The sequence below is a fragment of the Chelonoidis abingdonii genome, chromosome 19 (genome assembly GCF_003597395.2).
Source record: "Chelonoidis abingdonii isolate Lonesome George chromosome 19, CheloAbing_2.0, whole genome shotgun sequence".
Taxonomy (NCBI): Eukaryota; Metazoa; Chordata; order Testudines; family Testudinidae; genus Chelonoidis; species Chelonoidis abingdonii.
Genome location: NC_133787.1, coordinates 13286818 through 13314625, shown reverse-complemented (window position 1 = coordinate 13314625; position 27808 = coordinate 13286818). Strand labels below are relative to the sequence as shown.

At 45.1% G+C, this 27808-nt stretch overlaps 1 protein-coding gene across 4 annotated transcripts in view; it reads left to right on the top strand.

Moving 5' to 3' along the window:
- Positions 1 to 3965: 3965 nt before the first annotated feature.
- RBL2 (RB transcriptional corepressor like 2) overlaps positions 3966 to 27808 on the top strand; it is a 60748-nt gene continuing 36905 nt past the window's right edge. The window contains exons 1-5 of one of the 4 annotated variants that reach the window (XM_032805381.2): positions 3966 to 4346; positions 10267 to 10397; positions 14683 to 14883; positions 15008 to 15040; positions 26552 to 26616. In XM_032805381.2, the coding sequence (XP_032661272.1) occupies positions 4161 to 4346; positions 10267 to 10397; positions 14683 to 14883; positions 15008 to 15040; positions 26552 to 26616 (616 nt within the window). In that variant the 5' untranslated portion in view covers positions 3966 to 4160. The remainder of the gene's footprint in view (positions 4347 to 10266; positions 10398 to 14682; positions 14884 to 15007; positions 15041 to 26551; positions 26617 to 27808) is intronic. The other 3 variants (XM_032805378.2, XM_075073783.1, XM_032805380.2) reach the window with 3 other exon arrangements.

The window sequence follows — 27808 nt, the reverse complement described above, 5'->3', positions numbered from 1 at the left end:
ATGCACAAATCTCTCCAAGAGTTGGTTGACTTGGACTAGCCTAATCTGGACCAAGCTATGACTGATAAGTGTCCTGTTTCCTTTGAGAAGTACTTCTTAGTCTGCAAGGTAGCAGCCATTACTTCAAAATCTGCCCCCTAAATTGATTCTCATGCTACTTTGATGAACAGATTGGGCTCAGTCATCTGCCAGTGCAAAGATTTTGACTTTGTTATCTTGGCCCTCAAGATTGCAACCCATTTGGCTTACATAGCTAGGTCACTGCAATCGCTCAACTAGGTCACCAACCTGGCAGTAGCTAACGTAGAAGAGAATCACAAAGCAGTGCCATGCATGAAGGATTTTTGAGCTAGCTGCCTTACTTCTCTGCCACACAACTTCTGGTAGAATCACCAGTGAGGTTAGGTGCACTGGTTGCTCTACAGTATTAGACACTTTTGGCTTTGAGGTTTAAAATGCCATTTTATGAGGGGAAATTTCAATTTATAACTATTGCATTCAAAGAGGTTAAGCTGTTTCAGGAAGTGAAACCCAGGAACAACGTGATACACCACTACACCGTTATAACGCTGTCCTTAGGAGCCAAAAAATCTTACCACGTTATAGGTGAAACCGCGTTATATCAAACTTGCTTTGATCCGCCGGAGTGTGCAGCCCCACTCTCCCGGAGCACTGCTTTACTCTGTTATATCCGAATTTGTGTTATATCGGGTTGCGTTATATCGGGGTAGAGGTGTACATGTAAAAACCAGGTCAGCTCCCAAAGCTCCCTGCACCCACCTGGTGGTCTTGTAAGAAATGTCATTCCCAATCTTTCCCATGGCCCTTTCCAGGCTGAAAAGTCTATGGGCTGGTCTAGACTACAGGGGAAAATCGATCTTAGAAACGCAACTTCAGTTACATGAATCACGTAGCTGAAGTCAGATATCTAAGATCGGATTACTCACCCGTCCTCACCGCGCGGGATCGATGTCCGCAGCTCCCCCGCAACTCCGTTGGGGTTGGTGGAGTTCCGGAATCGATATATCGCGTCTAGATGAGACGCGATATATCGATCCCTGAGCAATCGATTGCAACCTGCCGATACGGCGGGTAGTGTAGACGTAGCCTAAGATTATTTATATTGCAGTAGCATCTAGGAGCCCTAATCATGGACCAGAACTCCATTGACATAATCAGGGTCTACATTAGGGGGTTGCATCAGTACAGTAGTACTGGTGGCTGAAAATTTCATGTAGACAAGGCCTTAGATGGCACTGAGAAGTGAGTGAGAGGGACACAATGAGTTGAGTTAAACAATTAAAATGAGGTTTGTTTTTCCTAATGTTTTTAAGGTGTGTTGATCTGGTTTTGCACAACTGAGCTTTGTTCATATTAGCAGATTAGCTTGCTTTTGCAAGAGCAACAAAATTTCAGTACGTAATTTGAAATATCGATAGAAAAGGTAGATTACGGTTGCTAAGTGAAAACAATGTAGTTATTGCATCATTTACAAAACCCAGGCACATAAAAAGATAGGGAAATATGCATATTTCATCACCACACAACAACCTTACTTCTGACCCATGGCTTATAGACTTTTTTGTGTGCGTTATTTTTGTTATCTTGATTTCTGTCTCTAAATATTTTCTCTTCAGGGAGACTCTTCAGTGGAAATGATCACTTAGTATATTTATCACTAGATAATAAAACGTGATAAAATATTTATAATTGCTTTTTTCTTGAGTAATATTCTATATGTAGCTTAATAGAAAAGCCATAAAACAATTGCCCCAGCATACACCTTTCTGGCTGGCATAGAGCTAGCTATATAGACTGTGCCTCTCTTAAAATTGCCCCCACACTGGGAGAATGGCTCTGTTTTTAAGTGCTTTTAACTTTCTAACTCTGGTTTGTTTTTATTATTTTTGTAAATAGTTATTGGGTAACTTTCAGTGAGGATTTAGTCATTCTGAACATCTAGGCCTTAATCCTGAAAAGAATTATTAATGTGCTTCACTTTATGCATTGTGTGAGTAATCCCATTGACTTCAGTGGGACTGCTCACAGACCCTGATCTTCAACTTGTGTAAGATGCTATAGCTCAGCTGAAATCAACTGAACTATTGTAATTAACATCAGCTGAGGATCTGCAAGATCAGGACCTTAAATTGAAAAAGTTTAGCCATTTTGAGTGATCAGAGCAGAAATGTGTTTTTAAACACACACACCCACCCCTCACGTCAGCTTGCTCAAATGGGGGAGGGAGAAGAGTCACCCCAGACTAAAATCAAGCATGGAAAATCTCAGTTAGAAAGGAGAATTTTTCACGTTGTGAACATGTGAATATAAGGCCATATGAAAATCTTACCATTCTCTTTTAAAAGGCACTGTTCTTTTCCCATTAGTCATATTTTAAGGTAAATTTAATTTGTGCTCCTAACTAGTTTACTAACAATGAGCATATTAGAGCCCAGTCTTCCAGTCCCATGGGTTCATCTAACTCCCATGGAAATGAATGGGACTTTGTCCCTTGACTTCAGGGGGAATTGGGCCCTAAAGTACTATTGACTTAAATGAAAATGTTGTTACATTAGGGACTGTAGGTTTGACTCACAGTAACTGTTAGCAAAAGTTATGTAATCTTTCATGCTCTTTAGATTAATTTTCTGGCGCCATCTAGTATTTTTAGAGTAGACTAAAAATGTCAAATCCTAGTTCTAGGAAAATAGTTTTGGGCAGTCACCCTTCACTGCTTTTCAGTTTCCTTTTATGTATAAAATCATCCCAGCTGTTCTTAATATTTGTGATTTAGACATGAAACTTGACTAATGCAAAACCAAATAGACCTAGTTAAAACACTTTTCACAGCAAAGGTCTAAAATGTTCTTGACTTTCCCTGATTTTCGGTATTAAAACTTCATCGGTACATATGTTTGAGAGGATTGTTCAATTTCCCCTCCTATTCTTGGTGAAAAGAGCCAATAGTAGTGGGTTTACTTTTTTATGTAACCACTTATCCTCTGAAAATGGAGATCTAGGGTTCATTTCAGGTTGACTGACAGATAGTAATGACTTTTGATCACTATCAACAAGTAGTGGGATTGAAACCAGAAAGGAAAGACTTCATGTTCCATTAACAATTACTGCCCATAATTGTAGAACCTATTCTTCATAAAAGTCTAAAACTTCTTTGGGGCACTGAATTCCACTGTCTTATTTCATTTGGTATTAGATATTTGGGGAGGGGGTCGATTTTATATAAAGTGGCTTTTTATCTAATTGAATGCCTCACTGAGTCAGAGGAAAAATGATTAGTAATTGTATTGTGCCTTCTGTCTGCAGACCTCAAAGCATCTAGTGAGCGTTCATTAACTTCACCTAAACCTGCAACAAAGTATGTGAATATTAGTTTCCTCGCTGGTAAAAATGAGATTAAGGAGTCTGTGAATTGTCCAAGGTTACAGAGCAAGGCAGTGACAGAGCCACGTGTAAAACCCAGCAGTTCTGATTCCCAAGTCCCTGTTCTAATCGCGTCACGGGACTGTGCCCTCCCTCTCACAAGGAACTGGGGCTGAAAGCAAATGGAAATCCAACCCTTTCATTCCCGGCTGAGCATCGCGCCGAGATGACAGAGGGCGGGGATTAAAAGCCCGTTAGGTGACTCGGGGGTTGTCTGGCTGTAGATCTGCCCTAAGTTTTGATGCATGTTAAAGTCAGCGGCGCTGCCACTGGCTAGTTCAGGGCAGAGCTCCCGGGGGCGGCTGCTGGCTGTGGCAGGGAGGTGCTGCGGGCCGCCCTACTGGAGCCAGCGCGTGAAGCTACCACCTTCCCGCAGCGCGGCAAGGGGCCTGGCCCGCCGCCTGAGCCATGGCAGTGCATGCTGGGCCGGGTAGTTCTTGCTGCCTGGCTGTGGGACGCGATAGAGGGGGTGGGGTTTGGTACGGCTTGCTGGGATAGGTCACCTAGGCGCCGTCGCAGGCGGGTGCGTAGAGTGAAGCGTACTGCGCCTGCCTGCAAGGAGCCCGTTGATTGGTAGGTGCTCCCCGCCGGACCAATGAGGGTGCAGGGTGGGGCAGAGCTCGGCGCCGGGGTGTTTGGATTCGAACGGAACTCCTGGCCGGCGCAGGCGCAGTTTGAGGCAGGCCGACCAGTGTTGCCATCTAGTGACGGGGTAGGGGATGCCGGGCGAAGAGGAGGAGGAGGCCGAAGCAGGGGTCGCGGGCGGCGCCTCCTCCCCGCCGGCGGAGGAGTGGGGCACTCGGCAGCGCTATGAGGAGCTCTGCAGCAGCCTCAACATGGACGAGCGCGCCCGGGCCGAGGCCTGGCTCAGCTACCAGGGCATGAAGCGTAACTACACCCTGGAGGTGAGGGGGGGCCCAGAGGGGGTGTTCGGTAAGGGAGGGCGGGGTTGACAGACTAGCTGCGGGGATGCAGAGGGGGGGGCCTGAGGGGGTGTCCGGTAGGGGATGGGGCGAGACGGCGCGGGGAGGGGGTTGCTATGCGACTAGGCGGAGGTGATGGGCGACCCAGGGTAGGGTTTCTGGTACGGGAGGGGCGGGCGGTACATAGGGTAGCTGCGCGAGGAGAGGGTCGTGGCCTGGGGGGTCGGTTAGGGAGATGGCAGAGGGGTTGATCGGGACTAGCTGAGGGGGGGGGTGCAGGGGGCGGTCGGAGTGGGCGGTTCGGTAAGGGGGGAGGGGGCGGGGGGTTTGCATCGGACTAGCTTGCGGAGGGGGTGAGGGGGCGGGTCCGGGAGTGGGTTCGGTAAGGGAGGACGGGGCGGGGGGTGCACTTCGGACTAGCTGCGGGGGGGAGAGGGGGGCGGTCCGGGAGGGGGGTTTCGGTAAGGGGAGGTGCATAGGACTAGCTGCAGGGAGGTGAGGCGGGGCGGTCCGGAGGGGTTATCGGTAAGGGGAGGTGCAGGGGGGGGGTGCATAAGACTAGCTGCGGGGAGGTGAGGAGGGCGGCCGGGAGGGGGGGTTTGGTAAGGGGAGCTGCGGGGGGAGTGCATAGGACTAGCTGCGGGAGCTGTGTGGCGGGATGCTCTCTCTGTGACAGGCACAGTCCGGACCAGGAACGCTGTGGGAACAGCATCCCTTATTGCTGCCTCAGAGACTCTCCTCCCCAATGTCAGGAAATGGCTCAGTATTGCTGCTCTCTGTGCAGGAGTCCTAAGCCGCCTCCCCCCTGCACAAAAAAAGGATGTTAGTAGTTGTCTCCTAAGGGAAGGAGTGTTGGATTCCCTGACCTATGATGTGTTAACCTGAGGATCTAACTTTTTCCTAATCGAGACAAAACCAAACTGTCCTGCTGCCTGAGATAGTTTCAAACCAGGATATTTCTCTCCAGTTTGTTTAAAATTGCTGTGTCCCCATTTCTGCAACATTCCTGAGACCCAAAAATGTGTTAAACCAAGTGTAATCAAATTTCTTTTTCTCTATTAAACCTTTGTTAAAAAGTGGGAAGTTTAAATGAAGTCTACTATTTCTAAAGCTTTGCTGCTTTTATAAAATATAATCAGGAATATTTGCTGGTGGTATGAAGTGTTTTTTATAAATTAACATAATACATTTTGTGATGCAGTATTCTCAAGTCTTTCTGTTGGTTCTTTGGCTTGCTGTTTTCAGAATTCAGTAGTTCCCAATGTATGTTCCCATTTGGACTATAGGTCTGTCTCATCTTACACTGGGTTACGTTCTGCGGTCAGCGCATAAAGCGAAAACCACATATAGTCAAAATTACATTGAGTTGAATGACGGGCAGAATCACCCGCACTACAGGAACAGTATTTAAATTGTTGTTTTTCTTTTTTTGTTTTTGCCAACCACGTAAAGCTGAATTTGTGCATGTTAAATGCGCATAAGATGCGACAGACCTGTAATGGGGTTCTACCGTAATGTACTTACTAATAATTTGCGCAAAGATGTTTTTCAGTTATCGTGTATTATATCTAGATAAAGTATTATTTTGTATTGGTGTTTTACCAAATGTTGAACTAGGTTTTTTTCACATATTACACTAGTTTCTTGATTTAACAACAGAAAAAAAAATTCAGAACTCAAGGACACAGATAATAAAAGAAAGAACATTCAAAATTTAAGTAATAAAATTGATTGTTCTCCCAGCCAGTTTTAAAAGTGTGGTTTGCAAACAGTTGTCTAGCTGTAATGGAAAACAAATACAGTCAAACCTCGCAATAATGCGCTGCGCGATAACGCGAGTTCAGATATAATGCGATCGTAAGTTAGCTCCCATTTAAGGCTGTAATACAGTTCACGTTTTGCCGGAATACTGTACTTTTTTATGACATTTATAAATAAACACATTCTTCTGGTCTTATAGGATAAAATGACTTGTGGCTATTGCAGCCCCATTGCACTTATTTCTCAGGTTGTACATGTGTATGGTGTTTGCCTATGAACTTGTTATTAATTTCCTATATTTTAAAAAATATTTTACCATTATGGTCAAGAGAAATTGTATGTCCTGGATCAACTAAAGAAGGGAAAACAACAAACTCAGCTTGCTAAAGATCTAGGAATTAGTGAGTCCACTCTGCGAGGGTGGAAGAAAGAAGAAAAGCTCCATAGCCTACCCTGCATTCTTGAAGAGGAAACTGGTTTACAGCGTAAAGAGGTCAAGTTTGCTAATGATGAAAGCCTAGATTAAGCCTTGTACCAATGGTTTGTCCAAACTCGCTCAGAAGGAGTTCCCATTTCTGGCCCTATTGTGAAAGCTCAAGCAGAGAAATTTGATCGCCTTATCAATGGAAATGTATCCAAATTTAAGGCAAGTAACGGCTGGCTGGACAGATTCAAGAAAAGGCACACTATAAGCCAAGTTCTTGTGTCTGGGGAAATCCTCTCAGCTGATAAAGAGGCTGCAGATTCCTACCCAGTTGAGCTTAAAAAGTTGCTGGAGGAAGGTTGCTACACAGTCGATCAAGTTTACAACTGCAACAAGACTGGTTTACGCTTTACAATGTTACCTGATCGCACCCTCGCAACCAGGACTGATAGTCACAAACGAGAAGGCTTTAAAGCAGAGGAAGGACTGAGTGACTCTCTTGTTTTGCGTCAACAAGTCTGGCAGCCACAAAGTCAGACCTCTGGATGATCGGAAAAGCGAGGTCTCCTAGATGTTTTCATCATGTTAATATGAAGGCCCTTCCCTTTGAATACACCAACAGCAAGGATGCATGGATGAATAGCTCCATATTTCAAGTCTGGTTCCATAAAACTTTTTCTGCCAGCTGTTCGGGCTCATTTGTGAAAACTAAAACAGGAGGAAAAAGCTCTCCTCCTGCTGGATAATTGCCCCGCTCACCCCCCCAGGTGGAAAACCTTGTCTGTCGTGACGGCAGGATTAAAGTCCCTTATTTCCCGAAGAACACTATGTCAGAAATCCAGCCACTGGAGCAAGGCATCATATTGGCATTTTTAAGCAAAATTATCGTTGCGAAATGATCAAGTGGATGGTAGCGGAAAACAACTCCTCTGTTGACACATCACTGGCGTCACTCAACTTGAAAGAAGTCTGTCACCTCAGCGGGAAAGCCTGGGATGCTATCTCTGCACGTTGCATTGAACGGTGCTAGGTGAAAGGTCTTGGTCCAGCTTTTCTGTCATCTACACATGATGACGGTAACGACAATGAGCCTGAGTTTACAAGAGTCATTGAAGAGGACGTACGCTTAGCCAAAGAAGCTCTCAGAGAATATGAGCTCAGTCATCATGACATCCTCAACTGGTTTTCAGCAGATGACATCTGCCCCATATATGAGCACATCTCAAATGTTGCAGAAGTCAGCTGGAAGAATGAAGCTACACCACCAGATGACGACAATGATGGCACCTCAACTCCCCCACCAAAAGTTTCTGAGGCAGTAAAGCACCTAGAAGCCAGTTTGGGGTCGCTGGAAAATCAAGATGTGGACAGCGTCAAAATCCTCCGACTCAGAAGCATTCTTGACTTTGCTAGAAGCCAACAGTCCGCAGCAAATAAGCAGACCACACTAGATAGCTTTTTTTTTAAGAAGTGATGAAATTTAAAATTATGGAGTCATGCAACCAGATTGACTCTGCACTCTGCACAATGATTAGTATAGTCGATTTCACATTTTTCATGTACATGTAATTAAATTACTACTTTTGTGTTTAAAACAAGCTGGAATAACCGTTCTTGTTTTTGCAAGACTGAAACTGACTGTCTTGAAATGGTAAATTTTCATAACCCTGCTATAAAGCGATCCCGCATTTATCATGATCGAATTTTTTGGACCCCAAGTATCACATTATAGCAGGGTTTCACAGTAATATGTGCCGGATTTCCAAAATATACACATCCAGTTTGCTTGCACAGCTACTGTGATTGAATGAAAATCTGATATATGCACACATAAATATTGCTACATGAATAGGTACCTATTGTGCATACAAATATCTGCAGTACCATAACCACCACAGTTTCTATGTGTGATCTAGCACAAAGTTGTGCACATACTTACTTCTTTGTGGTCAGTTTTTGGAAACTCAGCTTTTAAATTTAATCCCCCGAAGCTGAGATTCAAATTTATTTGAAAAATATTTCTACCTGATAACTTTCTTAGAAAAATAAATATGGTAGTAAAGTGTTAATATGTATATCTTCTGAATACTGTGGGATGGCAATTAAATAGAATTTACTGTGCAAATACAACTTTTTTTATTCATATGCAAAAATATATTTAAAGTAGAATTAAGATACAGCAAGCACTCAGTCATCACCCTGTGCTGCTTGTGCCCTACCAGCATATGATGATTTAATTCCCAAACTCAAAGGATGCAATATTAGCTTCTGTTACATACTTCTTATAAGAAAGTTGTTTAAAAAAATAATCACCAAACCACAAAGGTTAAAAAAAACAAGAAAAGCTTAGTTAGTGGGATATTTTCCACATAATACAATCTTAACTCTGCCTCCTTTTGAGACGTTTTATGTATGTCCTCTTACGTGCATCAAAAGCCTGATTTATTTGGAAAGGAACAGTGAGGTGAAAGCACCAAATTTAAAATCAACTTTTTGGTAATTTAGAAAATTGTTACCTCAGTTCCAGATTTTGAATATTAACTCAGTGTCGGACACACAAGGTGTGTTTTGGGTGGTTTTTTTTTTTTTTTTTTTTTTTTTTTTTTTTTTTTTAATGAACCAACTTCTGTTGGTGGAAGGTAGAAGTTTTCAGACATCTCCCTGAAAAAGAAATCTCTGTGGCTTGTAAGCTTGTCTCTTTCACCAAACAAAATTTGTTCAATAAAAGATACTACCTCACCCACCTTGTCTCCGTAATATCCTGGGACTAACCCAGCTACAATGACACTGCAGACAATTCATTGTCAGTAGAAAAAGTAGCTTACAGCATAACACATTTTATTCATTGATGTCTGCTGTATGCAGTTAGGATTTCCCTGAATCGTACTTTGTCAATCGAGGTCTTATGATTTTATTTAACTTGCTACCAAGTTTTGATTTTATTTAATCAATTTATTTATTTTGGTACTGACTGTTTATCAGGAATAGATTTATCTGGTCTTAATACATCTACTTTCTGAAGGCCAGGAAAATTATGACTCTGATAGAGAGGCATCCACCAGAGTAAATATTGGCAGTTGGAACATTGAGAGTGACATGCTAGACTTGCCAATAAGATATTCCCTGACAGGACACTAGGATATATGTGCCCCCTGCTAGAAAATGCCTTGAGTCTCATCTTTATGACACTTTGTTACCTTGATGAAGTAGACATATGAAACCAGACCAAGTGTATAAGTTTCTAACTGTATTGATTGTGGGTGCAGCCAGACTGGGGAGCCCAAACTTGAAAACTTTCTTAGCCTTTGAAGAAAAATGAACAAGTATCCTTAGGAACATTTGGGGAACAAGAATGTTCTTGCAGCCAGGAGCAGTTGCTTTCATATCCACAAGGTGATAGAATATTTAAAATAATCTCTCTTGTTAGAAGTAAAAAAAGCATGCTAAATACCCCATGTAAAATTTGACTTAAACATGAAATTGGTAAGTGTACGTTAATTGATTCTTTAGTAATTTTGATATTACCTAATTTTAGCATTTTTTTAAATTCATTAACTAGAAGGAGCTTTTGAATAATTGAGTTAAGCTTTACAATCTTTCCCTTGAAATGTACTGGATCATTTTTTTTGCTTTTTTTCTCTATATTGTATGCATAGCTGAAGTAAAAGAAACACTTGTCAGTGTATCCTTTAAATGGCGCAATGTTTAATTTCATAGGGGAATGATCTACACTGGCTAGCATGTGCCTTATATGTGGCTTGCAGAAAAGCAGTCCCAACTGTGAGCAGAGGGACAGTCGAGGGAAACTATGTATCCTTAACAAGAATATTGCGCTGTTCAGAACAGAGGTAATTTCTCTTTCAAAAGTGCAACTATGTTGTTAAAATGTAAAAGACTGCATTTCCCCTGCAAATGTCTGGAAATTGAAAGTGAAGGGTGAAAATTATCTTTAACTCACTGATTTCCTGCATTTTGACACACAGTGCCTAAGAATAAAGGTCTTGCAATATAACAACACTATCATGAGGTAAAGATAGTTTGTCTTTAATAAAAACTTTCCATCATTCTGAATGAGGATGTTTAACTCAGAAGGTTAAAATCATTTTAACAGACTTCGTTGTGATTTTGTATCTAGTCACAATTCACCTGAATCGTTAGCATGTTGTAACCACAGTATTATTTTTCTCTCTCTCAGGCTGGGTTTTCAACCTCAGGAACCATAAGCAGGCCCATAAAAAGTAGAAGTGTGTGTGGGGGGGGTGTTTTGGGGGGTTTATTTGGTGAAATCAAGTAAAAGCTTAGCTGCCTGTTTAATACGTAATATTCATATTCTCGTCTTGATTTTTTCTCAAGTACTTAGTGGTAATAACCAAATGAAAGTGAGAATTTATTAAGTTGTGCTAGTCACATGAGACATTTTCTTGAAATTTACACACACTTTCTCCTTCAAACAGTGGAGAGATGTCATCTTTGAGTTCTGGTCCCTGTGTGTATTCCACGCACTCCAGGCACCTGAGACTGGAGATTTCTACCAAGTAGTGTCTGTTGTTTTGTGGCTGTGCAGTTATTGTCTGTGTGCTCCAAGCTGAGGACATAAGGAGTGGGGCAGATTGATGCCTCTCCTGTTCCTTCTTACTGCTTCATGGCCTGATTCAGAATCCTCTGAGTCCAAAGCAATCTTCACATTGTTTTTTCTGAATCTGTAAATATATTTGTATGTAGTTTTTAGTATTCTTAGTGTGTTAAAGTTTTTATAGTTTAGTTAGTATAGTTTTCCCAGTCAGATCCAGGCACCTTTCTGAGCACAAGTTCTGGAGCAGAGGCCAAAACCTCTAAGCCTCAGAAACCATTGCCTCTTGCAAGAGTAAGGGGCATACTCATGGGCATCCCCTTCCTGATCTGCCTCTAAGAGAAAGGATCTCCAATTCATTCCAGGTCTTGTGAATCCTTGTGCACGGGTCTTAAGGACTTAGGTCGTCTTAAATCTTCCGCCCAAGAGGGAAAGGCACAAAGCAGGAGGGATCCATTGGTCTGGCTCCAACTTAGAGGCTGAAGGATCATTTGCCAAATACTGACTGGGAGCTCCATGTTGGACTCCTCATTGAGAGTACTGACCCACTCCACCAGGAATCTGCTGATGATAGTGCCCTTGGATGCCTGGGATCTGTTAGTCCTGACACCCGAGACTCCGCAAACTCCATGATGGATTGAAACATTTACCTTACCAGAGGATATTTTCACTTCGCCCTAACAACGTCCTTTCCTGTCTGGTCTGGTCCTCCTCTGACACATTTCATTATCAGAAGAAACTACTTTGAGAAGAGAGGATTCTCCCCTCCCCCCTGCACAAGCCAGAACATTCTTTCACTGGTAAAACATGAGCCTACCTTCTTGTTGGCTATGTCTGTTACTCTAGATGAGCCTTTGCTTCCTTACAGGAGGGAAGCCCAGATGGAATCTCTAAAAGGTGTTGGAGCCATCCTTTTTCAACATACAACTATCCAGGGGATTGATGACAGACAGTGTCTTGGTGTCTCCCCAGCCAGTCGATCCTAGAATCAGCAGATATTCCTGCTATTTCCTGACCCTGAAGATTTCAGGGCTTTCTGTTAATTTGCTGTGGATCCACCCAGCAGTAGTTGGTGCCTTCTATTTGGTAGAAGACCACTCCATTTTTACATACCCAACAACAATCAGATTCCTGAAACATCTCATTTACCACTGGTGGTGAAACCAATACCTTAGTGGGATCTCAAGCCTTATACTATCAGTACTACCAGACCACCCTTTGAATCATTGATGACATGTTCAGTGTCCCACTCTCTGTGAAGGTCCCCTGCCTATTTGCCATCATATCAGTCAGAAGCATAAGTGAACTAGGAGCTCTCATGGCTTATGCCATACGCCATACTAGAGGTTTCCCTTCAACTTCATCCAAAATTCATCCCCAAGGTAATTTCCAAGTTTCATATGAATCAGCATATTCACTTACCAGTAGTATCCTTTTCAAAATCTCATACTTTCAAAGAGAAGAGGAGACTTTACTCTCTTGATGTCAGATGGGCTTTGCTTTGCCTTCTTTGCAGATAGAAAGACAATCAGGAAATCACCAAGATTATTTATTGCTGTAGCAAAGTAATCATGAGAACAAGCATTATGTGCTCAGAGACTCTATGTGGCTCTCTGGCTGCATCGTTCTATCATCAATTGGCACATATTTCTCTCTCAGATGAAATGGGAGGCCATTCCAGTAGAGCACAAACCAATCTCAAAGGCATCTCTGAGAGAAGAACCTGTGCTGGACATTTGTAGGATGACTATCTGGAGCTCCATCCAGACCTTCACAAAATATTGCACCTTAGTCTAGTCCTCTTCTGCAAATAAATCTGTTGGGACGGTACTTTTACAGACATTTATACCAGCTTATCCTCAAACCCTCTCCTGTTTGAAGACTGCTTAACAATTACCCATGTGTGGAATACACATAGGGCCCTGCATTCGAAAAGAAATGGAAGATCTTTACATATAACTGGAGGTTCTTCAAGATGTGTAATCCCTGTCTGTATTCTGTTACACACTCTCATTCCTCTCTGCTTCAAGCTTGTCTGGGTTGCAATGAGAAGAGGGATTGATGAGTCATTGGTCTGCCCCGCCCTTATATCATCAGTTCAGAACACAAGGAGAATAACTGCACAGGGACGAACCTACAGATGAGGATTGCTAGAAATGTCTAGTTTCAGGTGCATGGTGCACTTGTGTATCTACTTGCAGGATACAGATAGGGATCATGCATCTCAAAGAACCTTCAGTTACAGATATGTAACCTCCATTTCACCTCCACACTTCAGCCTGTAACATGCCTTTCTTGATAAGATCTGTACCAAAGTTTGAAAAATCCCTTTTTACCACATGTTTAAAATCCATAAAAGCAATAAAATAAATTATTTCCTAAAGCTATTGACTCAGCTGAGTCACTGTTAATCAGTAACGCAATTGTGTTTTGTGGTGATCAAGCAGCCTAACATACAAATGATTATAGCAGGAAACCGTAGATATATAATAATAATTAATAAAGTATATTGTTGGACATTTTTAAATAAAATGCAGAAAAGTTTTGTAAAAAAAAGGAAAAAGAAATAGAGGAAGGTAAAAACGCAGGATATACATTTAGGTGAATCCAGCTATAAAAGACAAGTGGGGGGCGGGGGAGGGAGATTAGAAGTCGAGGAAGAAAGGGCAATAAAACCATAAGGCAAATGAAAAATATAGTGTAGCCCAGTGGTTCACAAACTATTGGTTGGGCCTCCAAAGTGAGTTGTGGCCCGATTTTAATCAGGTTGCCAGGGCTGGTGTTAGACTTTGAGGTCTGAGACCCAAGCCTGAACCCCACCCTGGGGGCTAAATCCCAAGTCCCACCACTCAGGTTGAAGCTCAAGTGCTTCAGCCCCGGGTGGCAGGGTCAGGTTACAGACCTCCCACCTGGGGCTGAAGCCCTTGGGCTTAAGCCCTTGGGCTTTGGGCCCCCTGCCGGGGCGCTGGGGCTTGTGCTTTGGCTTTGTCCCTCCCTGCCTGGGGCGGCAGGGTTGGTGTGGTGGGCTCAGGCTTTGTCTCCCATTCCTGGGGTTGGGTAATATTTTTTGTTGTCAGAAGGGGATCGAGGTGTAATGAAGTTTGAGAGCCCCTGGTGTCATGTTCTGTCTTTTCCCTCTGTGGCTGTAGATTTTCCTTAGTATTGTGAAGAGTGCAGGGTATTTTTTTTTTCTGTCAAAGTAGATAAAGTGGTTCAGGGAAATGGAGGAAGCTTAATATGCACACTAGTCTGAGCCACTGCAACTGATGGTGCATATGTGGAAAAAAGCCACTAAACTGCAGTGTAAAGTCACTGTGAGCACCAGCGAATAATGGTACAATGTTCTTGTTAGGTGTCTGAACTCAACCTTGTTCATGAACAAAGAATGCTCTGAGTTTTAATTGTCTTTGCCTGCTTGTAATCATACAATGTTATCAAACTGTGTACATCATTGTCAGCAGTTGATGAAGTGTAAACCGTGTTGCGTTTTGTTGTAAAATGTTTTTTATAGTTTGTTTTTCATAAAAATAAATTCCTCTTCCACATTTTTCAAATGTTCTCAGCTTGATTGAGTTTTTTAACAAGATGAAGAAATGGGAAGACATGGCAAATCTACCCTTGCAATTCAGAGAACGTACGGAGAGACTGGAGAGAAACTTCACTGTTTCTGCTGTAATTTTTAAGAAGTATGAACCCATTTTCCAGGACGTTTTCACATATCCTCAAGATGATCAGCCTCGTCAACAAAGAGGAAGAAAACAGAGGTGTGTGTTTGTTACTTTTTCTGACTGATTTTCGAGCAATTATCATTGATAATTTCTTGGTGCTTTAGTTTTACATTTTTTAATTCACTATATCTCCGACTAATTCCTGCAGTTTCGTTAATAGGTCATTCTTCTTTCTTCTGGGATTCTCTTTACGGTAGTAAATTTCTATTCCATTGCCTTGTTGAAAGACTAAATAGATTTTATGTGCTTGGTGTAACTCCTCTTTTTCTGATTCTGTACTTGTCAAAATTTCATGTGCCTGAGTTTGTTAATGTTGAGCATGGCTTCCCTTGATTTCCTTTGACTGGTTAACCAAGATGGAAACGTACCTGTTCATTAGTGCTTCCATCTGTGCAGCTGATTCATTCTTCATGTCTATGGTGCACAGCCTTTTTTTTCCCTTTCTAACACTTACAGTTAAATTTTTTCTCAGTTCTTATATTTAATGCATGTTTCTGTGAGCACGTTAGTGCCATATTTAAAACTGGGCTTATTTAAACCTTACTCATTTGGGACTGTCCAAATACTGGTTTTGAGTTATTGAAGATCAAAAAATTGAATGTTCTGTAACATAGAGTTAAAACACTTGAAACAAAACCAGTCATTAAAATGAATTAGTTGATTATAACATGGAAGTAGAAAATTATAGTAAATCCAATATATAATTCTGTAATAAGAAGAGTAAATCTTGGAAATTGTTAGTATGGATAATACCAAGAGAAGATCTAATATGATTCTGGAGATTTAACTGGAAAATCACACTCAGGAGCATCCACACAAAAAAATGGTTTGGAAATCTTTTAAGATGATTCCATGTATAGGCATATGGTGCTAACAGAACAAAAACTGATTAAGACTTCTTGACAAATTACATTTTAACAAACTAGCAGAATTTGAAAAAGAACTTAATAGAGAGGGAAATAGAGGAAATGGACAAAGGAGAATTTTGAGGTTAACTGGATTCCTCGTTGATTTATTTTAAAAAGTAAATAAATAGAATTACTTAAGGGAGCATTTAACTAATTTACTCTTTCAAAATAGAAGTACTGTCAGAAATAAAGAGGCACTAATGAGGCCTCTTGAAGTCATACGAAGATCCCTTGTATGTAAGGCTAATAGACCTATTGTACAAACCAACTTAGGCAACTTTTTAAAAGTGTAAGGACAAGAAAACTTGGGTAACATGGACTTTATTACTTTTTGTCTAAATTTCATAGCAAAATTCTATCCTGGGGATGAGGTGTGGCACAGGACGTGTTAGTTGGGGTGGTTTATTTTCAGAGATGCAAGGACTGGTGATGTGGAGTTTAAAATATCAGTCTTTATAAAGCAAGGGTAGTTCTGCCCTAATGTGGAAGTACTAGCATCCTTTCAAATCATTCAGTAAATCAGATATTAGGATTTTAGGTATCATTGCTGTAATCGGTTTAAGGGAAAAATAATAGAATTATTCTACCTGGATTGATCAAGATTTATGCCAGATCAAACACAACATATGAAGATTGTTCGGTATAAAACCTGAATGGGGGAATTGGAGATACTAGACGAAAAGAACTTTTTGAGTGGAGATTTTGTTTTGACACCAAAGCATTTTTCATTTGGGATGAGTTGGCTGATTGTACTATTGTTAATACCGTGTGTAAAATTGCTGTATAACTAATGTGTAACCCTCAGCAGGGTTCAGACCCCTTCCTAGAAAAGGAGGGAGAGGTACCAAAAATAGTAAAAGCACAATTGTCTTTTTTATACATCAGAGTTGGTCTTACATTTGGCATTGTTATTACTGATGATAGAAGAGGCCCTCTGAAAATATTTGGATTCTTTCAAACGCTCGATGAGGGGTTCATAATGTCTGGAAACTCAGATCTCCAAAGACTACAGTTAGGATTGTTTGAATATGGAAAGATTTATTACATTTACCAATATCCCTCTTTTTAGAGGTCTGGTATTAGGGAGGCAGAATAGTTTGGCCTAATGAAAAACTGGAGAAAAGGAATGCTTTTCTCTCCCACACTTCTTGCTTAGGCTTTATAGAAGTAGGGTTGCCAACTTTCTAATTGCACAAAACCGAACACCTCTGCCCCACCCTTCCTCTGAGGCCCTGCTCCAAACCCCCTCTACCCCCCCCATCACTCACTCTCCCCCACCCTCACTCACTTTCACTGGGATGGGGACTCTGGGCTAGGGGTGTGGGTTCCAGATAGGGCCAGAAATCGGGTTCAGGGTGTAGTAAGGGGCCCCAGGCTGGGGCAGGGGGTTGGGTTGCAGTGGCAGGGTTACGGGCTCTGGGGTGGAGCCAGGGATGATTGATTTGGGATACGGAGGGGTCCTTGGGCTGGGGTCAAGGGGTTTGGGGTGTGGGAGGAGGTGTGTGCTCTGGCTGGGGGTGAAGGCTCTGGTGTGGGGGAGGATGCAGGAGGGGCAGGGAGTTGGGGTGTAGGAGGGGGCTCAGGGCTGGGGCAGGGGGTTGGGTTGGAGCGAGGTGTGGGGTGCAGGCTCTGGTTGGGAGTTTTGGGTGCAGGAGGGGACTCTGGGCTAGGGTAAGGGGTTGGGGTGTGGGGTCCCAGCGGCGCTTGCCATGGCTCCCAATAAGCAGCCGCCAGGTCTCTGCGCCCCGTAAGTGCATGGGCGGCCACTCAGTGAGGCTCCACACTGTGCCCTCACATCAGCATGCACCGCCCCCACAGCTCCCATTGGTTGCAGTTTCCGGCCAATGGGGGGAGCTGCTTAGCCGGCACTCAGGGCACTGGCAGCACCTTGAGCCGCCCGTGCTCCTAGGGACTTCAGGGACCTGGCAGCCGCTTCTGAGAGCTGCACAGGGCTAGGGCAGGCAGGGAGCCTACCTTAGCTCTGTCCTCCCGCTCTGCCACTGACTGAACTTTTAATGGACCAGTCGGTGGTGCTGACCGTAGCTGCCAGGGTACTTTTTCAACTGGGAGTTCCGGTTGAAAACCGGATGCCTGGCAACCCTAGTGTGCACGTGCATTCATGTGATATCCCCCTCCTTCCCCCAAAATGTGTGTGCCGAGGATCTTCTGTTTGTTCCATTAGGGAATGAATCTAATGACAGTTGTTTGCAAAATCCTAATATAGGGCTTGTCTAGAGGGGAATATTTGTGCACAGTAAGCCAGGGTGTGAACTTAAAGTATACTACTTACTCCCCATGTGGATGCTCTTACTGTGCACTAAGAGTCCCCCCTCAGGCAGTTTAGTACAGTACAATTCCAAAGTGCATTAAGCCAGTGGTCCCCAACCTTTTTGTGGCCAGTAGCACATTCATGTTTTCAGAAGAGTGTGGCGGGCGCCAGCAATTTTTCAAGGCTTATTTTGTATTTGTACATTAAATAATATGAAAAACATCATATTTAATATTACATAATGTATGTATCGCTAAGATAAAAAGGGTAATTTTACATGTAAAAGATATTGAATTCAATTATTCGACAATTACTCTTTCACCTTACCATGTGAATTTGCTCTTTTTTATCTGCCTGTAAGAAAAATTAAGGAGTTTTTACAAAATAAATATCATAAACAGTTTTCACCTTTTAAAAAAAGTAAAAACATTGTTGAACTGCTAGTCCAAATATTTTTATTATTCTTACTTTAACATAGAGTGATACCTGCAGCCCCGGAGTTCTCTGTCCCTGGCAGGAGCAGGACCGTTTCTTCTCTCCGGCTTCGAAGCCGGAGAGAAGGGCCCGGTGCCTGCTGGGGTCCGACAACACTGGCGCCCGCAGCCCCGGAGAAGCCGGAGAGAAGCTGCAGCCCCATGCCTACCAGGGACAGAGAAAGCTGGTGCCTGCAGCTCTGGAGTACTCTGTCACCAGCAGGCGTGGGATCCCCGCTTCTCTCTCCTGCTGGGCACTAGGCAGGCACGCATAAATGCCCCGGGGGGCGCCTTGGCGCCCATGGGCATCGCGTTGGGGATCACTTCATTAAGCTAATGTGCACAAAGACACTCTGAGTGCACAGTAAGAATGTCCAGTCAGGAAATCAATGCATTTTAAATTCATACCCTCACTTCCTGTGTACTGATTTACCTATGTAGACAAGTCATTAGATTAATCTATAACAGTAGCAGTTTAACATTTCCCAATTCATCAAATGTATTATTGATGCATTGTATAGTGGGGGTAGACTCTCTCTTTTGGTCACCTGCCTGGTAGGTGTTAACGCACATTGAAGTATGAGTTAAATTGATTTTGTGTATGTGTAGTGTTTTTGTATCTTGGAGGTGAAAGGGAGTTCCCTGCAGAGATGGAGTATTGGTGCGAGTGACTAATGTGATATGTGGGTGTTAAGGGAACCTTCTTTACCTTTCCTCAACTTGTTATTCTTCGAGTGATTGCTCATGTGTATTCTGCAATAGGTGTCCGTGGTCGCCACGTGCACTGGTGTCGGAAGTTTTCCCCTAGCAGTACTCGTAGGGGAGTGCCCCTAGCAACCCCTGGAGTGGCGCCTCCAGGGCGTGGTATATGGGATGCTGCACGCTCCCTCAGTTCCTTCTTGCTGCCAGTGAACGTGCTTTGGAACTGCTTTGCTGTAGCTTGTCCCCAGAACTCTTGTTCGTTAAGTGTATGTGACCTGTAGTTAGTACTCAATAAGATTAGTTTAATTTAGCTAGTGCAACCTGGGTTGGGTTTTAAGTCATGCGACACTTGTAGGCACCCGATGCTAGTGAGTGATTTGCACGTGGACTGTCTACGCTGTTTGGGTGAAACTCATCTCAGTGATCGCTGTAAAATTTGCAAGTTGTTTAAGCCTCAGACTGAGAGAGAGAGATATTAGGCTCCAAGGTATACTCATGGAGTTGGTCTTGACCCTGACTCCAACGCGCCACTCCGAGTTGGCACCAGGCACCGCGATGTCAGTGTGCAGTGACCCCCTGGTGCCATTTACTAGTGGGCACTGCTCCCTGTCTGTGAGGCACGCCAGGAAGGCTTAGAGGCCTTTGCCGCAGAGGCACTGGAGTAAATCGGGAGCAGAAACTATACCCCTGTTGGCAGTCCTCGGTCCCCATTGGCCTCTAGGCCTCCAACTCAAGTCGAGCGGAGTAGCCCGGCCCAGTCACAGCAGGCTTCCCCGGATGTCCAGATGCCCTCCACGCCAGAGGTCCTGGCCATGGACATTATGTCCGTGTCAGTACCAGGAGCACTGCCAGTGTTGGCCCCGTGCTCCAGAGGCAAGCCACCGCTGGGATCTCTGCAGTCGCCCCGACTCGATACTGATCTCGGTCAAGGGAACATTCCCAACGCCATTCGCCGCTCAGCAACCGTTCCATGCGTAGTCCACGTGGGTCGCCGTCAGCTCCCACCAGGTTGTCTGGCTGGGTTCCATATGACCAAAACTCCAGGCACCGCTCTGCCTCGAGGAGTGAAAATCAACAGGACCAAGGGAGATGACGCTGAAGGTCCTCGTCTCGCAGGGGCTATTGTAGCCAGTCGCAACACGAACGTCCATGCCATTCTCATTTGTTGTCCCACTCCAGGACCCCGCCATGGCACCATTCCTGCAACCAGCCATGGGTGTTGATCGCCGGCAAGTCACCATCACAGTTTCGTCCATCAGAACTAATCACTGAGCAGTTGTTACTGACGGTACTGGTCCTCCCAATCGACGTTGCGGTTTCAGGGTCAGCATCACTCCTCCAGGGACAGTGAGGCATGTCGTACATCAGGCCAGTGTCCCTTCGTAGTCGTCCATTGATGGGTCAGGCCAGCCAAGCCAAACAGCCCGCTCCCCTAGTGCCACAGAATGTGCAGTTGCACTAGGCCCCATGGCTGGCGCAGTGGTACCAGTGGGCACTGTGGCCCCCAACGTGGGTTCGTTCAGTGGCTGGAGCCTCAGAAGTGCCGTTGGCCTCCCTCTCCCAGCATCTGGGGAAGGAGTTGGTGGGACGTACATCCTTGGCACCGTGCCTGGAGACCAACCAGGTGGTGGATCCTTTGGTGCCAGTGGACATGCAAAGTACGGTGCCAGCCTCCTTGCCCTCGCCGATGAGGTGATTATGATCCCACCTCCCTCCATCTCGCAGGAAGACTCTAACGCCCACAAAGAACTATTAAAAAGGGTGGCATCAAGCCTCAACTTCCAGGCAGAGGAGGTGGAGGAGCCCTTGGACTCCTTGTTTAACATACTGTCCACCTTGGTACCAGGCAGGGTGGCTTTGCCTCTCTACGAAGGGGCAGCAGAAATTTCAGATGCCCTGTGGCAAACCCCAGCCTCATTGGCCCCCATCTCTAAGAGTGGAACACAAGTATTTTGTGCCTGCCAAGGGGCATGAATACCTATACACCCACCCTGCCCCTAACTCCCTGGTTGTCAAGTCGGTCAACCACAGGGAGCAGCAGGGCCAACCAGCCCCTACTTTGAAAAATAATGATTCAAGGAGGCTGGGCTCATTTGGAAGAAAAACTTCTTCATCCTCGAGCTTCCAGTTCCAGGTGGCAAACCATCAGGTGTTCTTGGGCTGGTATGAGTTCAACCTGTGGGGCTCTTTGCCCAAGTTCAAGAACTCCTTGCAGAGGCGTGACAGAAAGGAGTTCAACGTGCTGGTGGAGGAGGGTACAGCAGCTGCCACGGCAACCCTGCAGGCAGCAGCAGATGCAGCGGATATGGCCGCATGGTGTCCATGAGAAGGACATCATGGCTCCTGCTTTCTGGTCTGTCCAGTGAGGTGCAGACCTTCTTGCAGGACCTCTCATTTGATAGCAAAGCTTGGTTCACGGAACAAACAGATATAAAACTGCATGGCCTGAAAGACTCACGCACGATTCTTCAGACTCTGGGCCTCTATATTCTGGCTCCAGCTAAACCTAAGTTTACGCCGCAGCAGGCTTCCGCCCAGCCCACCCACTCTAAATATGAGCCCACTTATAAAAAGTGGCGGGACTATAAGAAACTCCTGAAGAGGCAGTCTCAGCCTACCCCACAGCCTGGGTCCTTCAAGGGCAAACAGGCAGGGAAACGGTGGTTTTGACCAGATGCCCGGGGGCGCCCTGCCAGTTCTCATCAGGGATCCACCCACAATAAAGCTTCCCTTCTCCGAATGATTTGTGCTTTCCTCCTGAACTGTTTGCAGCTAACCAATGGGTCCTCAACACCATCTCCCAGGGTTACATCCTCCAGTTTTCCTCCTCCTCGTCCTTCCTGGGGGACCCCTCTCATGAGGCTCTGCTTGAGCAGGAGGTAGGGTGGCTCCTTGGCCTAGGAGTGGTGGAAGTGGTGCCAGTGCAGTTCAAATGCAAGGTATATTACTCCTGCCATTTCCTTATTCCGAAGGCCAAAGACGGGCTCAGTCCCATCCTGGACCTGCGAGGCCTGAACCACTACATGATGAAGCTCAAGTTTCACGTGATCTCCCTGGCCTCCATCATTCTCTCCCTGGATTCCAGGGACTGGTACACTGCCCTGGGAGGACATGTACTTCCACATTCATATAATCAAGGGGCACAGATGCCTCCTCTGTTTCACGGTTGAGCAGGAACAATAGCAATTCACGGTCCTCCCATTTGGTCTGTCCACTGCCCCCAAGTATTTGCAAAGTGTATGTCTGTGGTGGCGGCCTACCTCAGGCGCCATGGGGTCCAGATCTTCCCCTATCTGGATGACTGGCTGGTCAAGGGCAGCTCCCGGTCGCAGGTACGGGGCCATGTGGCGCTTCTTCTGTCCACGTGCACCACTTTGGGCGTGTTGGTAAATGACACCAAGTCCATGTTAGTCCCGATACAACGCAGTCCTGGATGCTGCGTCGGGCAGAACCTCACTCCCACCGAACAGGGCTCATCGACACGGTCACAAGGTTTCCAGTGACAACAGCCAGAGTGTGCCACCAGCTCTTGGGTCACATGTCGGCATGCACATATGTGGTCCACCATGCCAGACTCACGATGAGGCCCCTCCAGGTGTGTTTGGCCTCAGCGTTCTCTCAGGCCAGAGACAGGATGGACAAAGTCCTCACTGTGCCCAAACCGGTGATCGCCTCCCTATGATGGCGGTCCTCCTCAGGGAACATGCTCCACGGGGTCCCGTTCAGGGGCAGGGTCCCATCAATGGAACTGGTGTCTGATGCATTGGACCTGGGGTGGGGAGCCCATGTGGGGGACATTCAGACCCAAGTGGTCTGCGCAGGACCTGGCCCTTCACATAAACGTCAAGGAGCTCAGGGCGGTGCAGCTGGCATGCATGGCCTTCCCCTCACACCTGGACGGCCAGGTGGTCAGGGTTCTCTCAGACAACACAGCCTTGATGTTTTACATCAACGGGCAAGGTGGGGCTTGATCCTCTGCCCACTGCCAGGAAGCCTTGAGGCTGTGGGACATGTGCCTACAGGCCTATCATCTACCGGGCACCCGGAATTTGCAGGCAGATCACTGGAGCAGGGACTTCTCCTCTCAGCATGAGTGGTCCCTTCAACCAGAGATGGTGTACAGACTTGTCCAAGAGTAGGGAACTCCCCAGGTGCATCTGATTGGGACCCAGCAGAACCATCACCGTCCCTGGTTCTGCTCCGGGGAGGGAGAGCTGGGATGGGACACTATCTCTGATGCTTTCCTCCTGTCCTGATCGGGCCATTTTCTCTATGCCTTGCCCCTCTCCACCCACCCCCCCCCCCCCAGTTCCCACTGATAGGCAAGGTCCTGGAAAAGATAAAGACAGATAGGGCCTGGGTTCTACTGATTGCTCTGGCACAGCCCAGACAGCATTGATACAGGACCCTCACAGGTCTGGTGGTTACCCCGCTGTGGCTGTTGCCGTCCTGCCCAGACCTGCTCTCCCAGGCCCTCCTCCTCCACCCCAGCCTAGCGGTGCTCCACCTCACGGCGTGCTGCTCAGTGGTTCAGCCAGGAGGAGAGGACATGCTTGGAAGGGGTTCAGCATGTCCTCTTGGAAAGCAGGTGACCCTCCACACGCCGAGCCTACTTGGCAAAGTGGTCTTGGTTCTCCCGATGGGCGGATGAGTGGGACGTATTCCCCATGGCTGTCCCAATCCAGCTCATTCTGGACTACCTTCTTCACCTTAGAGCCCAGGGCCTGGCGCCCTCATCCATCAAGGTGCACTTTGGTGACTATATCGGCCTTCCACTCGCCAGTGCAGGGGCACACAGTGTTCTCCCATGCTAAGACTGGCCGATTCCTTATGGGATTGGATCATCTCTTCCCGTTTGTCAGGCCCCCAGTCCCACAGTGGGACCTGAACCTGGTGCTTGCCTGCCTCACGGACACTCCCCTGTTTGAGTCGCTAGCGACATGCTCCTGGTCGCACCTCTCGTGGAAGGTAGCCTTCCTGGTAGTGATCAGATCAGCTAGGCGGGTCTTGGAACTCAGGGCTCTGACCTCTGAGCCCCGTACATGGTGTTCCATAAGGATACGGTCCAGCTCCGCCTACATCCTTCGTTTCTTCTAAAGATGGTCTCTGCCTACCACATGAGTTAGGACATTTTCCTGCCGGTCCTCTGCCCCAAGCATCTAGCGAGGAGCGCCGCCTCCACACACTGGATGTGCAGTGGGCTCTGGTTTTCTACCTGGAGCGGACAAAATCGTTCAGAAAGTCCTTGCAGCTGTTCATCATCTCAGCTGAATGCATGAAGGGTTGGCTGATCTCAACTCAGTGGCTCTCCAATTTGATCACATCATGCATCCGCACCTGTTATGACCTGATGGGAATCTGCCTGCTGTCAATTGTGAGGGCACACTCAACTAGGGCACAGGCCTCGGTGCCTTTTTGGCCCATATCCCCATCCAGGACATTTGTAGGGCTGCTACATGGTCTTCAGTTCACACATTTACCTCGCATTATGTGATCATCTCCCAAACCAGGGAGGACGCTGGGTTTGGCAGGGCTGTGGTCCATCCCAAGAATTTGTGAACTCCTGCCCACCTCCAACAGATATAGCTTGGAATCACCTAATGTAGAATAGACACGAGCAATCACTTGAAGAAGAAAAGACAGTAACCTTTTCTGTAACTGGCGTTCTTTGAGATGTTGCTCAGGTCTATTCCACATCCCGCCCTCCTTCCTCTCTGTCGGAGTGGTCTGGCAAGAAGGAACTGAGGGTGGGGGGAGCATGCAGCGCCCCTTATACCATGCCATGGAGGCGCCACTCCAGGGCTTGCTAGGGGCGCTCCCCTGCCGGTACTGCTAGGGGAATAACTTCCGACACCAGTGCACGTGGTGAACACGCACACCTGTTGTGGAATAGACATGAGCAACACATCTCAAAGAACACCAGTTATGGAAAAGGTAACACTCTTTTCCTTGTTACAAGGGTTTGCAGGGGTTGTAAAATGGCCCTTAAGCAACCATGGCCCATTATAATCTGTGCTCTTTACATCCCTGGAACTCGTGCTTGGTAATTCTGGGCTGTGGAATGATCCACTGGCATCTGGATAAAGCTGTTGTAAGTTAGGGCTGCTTTATCTCACATCAGGGGCTGCGCTGGCTCCAGAGCATCGCAGAATATGGCACTTCAACTGTTTTTTATCTCATTTTCTTATGGCGCATTCAATAAACCTAATTACTATAGCACCTCACAGCCTGGTGGCTGTCTCCGTTCTTAGGAAGACTAGAAACTTTTTTAAAGGAAAATTTATGCCCATTAGAAAATGTTGCAACTTCCTATTAAAAAAAAAACAACAAAAAACTCTCACCATGCTAAGACTGAGAACTGCTCTTTTACAGCACTCAGAGTATTTGTTTTTATTTAAGTAGCAGTGATGATTATTAGAGATGCTGAGATAAAATGGATATGACAGTGCTAAAAACAGAGGTTTCTGAATTTAAATTATGAATTGTTCATTATCTCAGGTTGCAAAAATGAAAAACATAACATTGGGAAACAGGTATTCACAAATAATAGAATACTATCTGGGTCTAAAAGCAAAACAAAAAATGCTGATATGTTAGTGTTAAACAAAATAGTAGCAGCAGTAGATAAGCTGTTTGTTTACATGAGGGCCATATTGAAGATCTATGTTTTATTAGGGTAGATTTTGTCTAGTCACTAACTGAAGTAAGACACGAGGAACACTGCAAATACATTGCCTGATTTGTAGAACTGTGTATGCACAAATGCATGCCACAGTTTTTGTGAGTGCACAATTCTAAAAATCTGGCTTTCACTAAATGCACTTGATTAAATACCACCCAACCCACTGATTAAACACAGTGTTTGTAAGCCATTTGTACTTTAACTCTCAGAACACATTTCTAATCATTATGATCTTCAGTAATTTTGCAACACTTGGTATATGTATGAAGATAATTTTTAAATGTACAATAAAAAATATTATTGATTCTGCTCAACTTATAGTTAACTTTTATTGAAACAGGCTCTTTCTGTGCTACAGACAGAAACAAGCAAATACTCACTCAATACAAGCAAATCTGTCCATTTTATTTTTTTTAAAAATGAATGAATTATTTTCACTCACATTTTTTAATTGAGAACCCTGTGAAGGATTAGTAATACCCAATGAAAGTGCTGTGCAGGAGAGCAGGCACTGTGGAAACTTCCCTGTACAGTTGTGCCCATCCTTTGGATTATCTGTAGAAGTCTACTGTCCCATCAAGTATTGAGGACACTTTAAGGCACGCTGTTTTGTCAGTGTGAATGCATTGAGTTTGTTGCTATGTTCTTACAATATTTTTCTTTCCAAAAGACGACAGCCTTGCACAGTCTCTGAAGTTTTCCAGTTTTGTTGGGTGCTGTTTGTTCATGCAAAAGGTAAGAGATTTGTTAAGAATGACATTTGCTGCAAACTTCCTTGGTTAGCCTCCAGCTGTCATGGTACAATTCCCCACTCTGAACCTTAGTGTCCAAAAGATGGGGTACCAGCATGAATTCATCTAAGCTTAATTACCAGCTTAGAACCTGTAGCGCTGCCACCAACCAGGAATTCCAGTGCCTGGTACACTCTGGTCCCCCCAAAACCTTGCCCAGGGACTCCCCAAGACCCAGGCCCTCTGGATCTTAACACAAGGAAAGTAAACCCTTTCCCCCACCGTGGTCTCTCCCGGGTTTCCCCTCCCTGGGTTACCCTGGAAGATCACTGTGATTCAACCCTTTGATCTTAACGGAGAAGAAAATTCACTCCCCACCAGACTCTTCCTGTGAGAGGAAAGTAATCCTGACAAAGAGAAAATTTAACCTTTCTCTCCCCTTCCTCCTTTCCCCAACCAGTCCCTGGTGAATCCAGACCCAGTCTTCTGGGGTCTCACCAGAAAAAACAATCGGGTTCTTAAACGAGAAAAGCTTTTAATTAAAGAGACAAACAGTAAAATTATTTTGTAAATTTAAGATAGATTAGGTACAGGGTTTTTTAGCTATAGACACTGGGAATACCCTCCCAGCCTAAGTATACCAGTACAAATTAAAATCCTTTCAGCAAAATGCAATTTTGAACTCCTTCCAGCCAAATGCACATTGGCAAATAAAGAAAACAAACATAAGCCTAACTTGCCTTATCTACCTAGTACTCACTATTTTTAACTGATAAGAGCCTAGATTGGAGAGAAACCTGGTTGCACGTCTGGTCACTCTCAGAATCCAGAGAAAACAACAACCAAAAACTAACAGCACACACACACACTTCCCTCCCTCAAGATTTGAAAGTATCCTGTCCCCTGATTGGTTCTCTGGTCAGGTGACAGCCAGGCTTACTGAACTTGTTAACCCTTTACAGTCAAAAGAGATATAAAGTACTTCTGTTCTATTAACTCCTACTATCTGTTTATGACACCAGCATAGCTTATATATGAATAAAAAGGAGTGATCCTCGAACATCAGATAAGCATAAAAAATTTTAGCATATCTTAACCCAGTGAATTTCCTCAGAGAAGCCATTCCACAACAGACCTCGTGACCCTCTTTTTCCCTGCCTTTACTTCTTCAGCTTTATCTTTCCACACATTTTAAA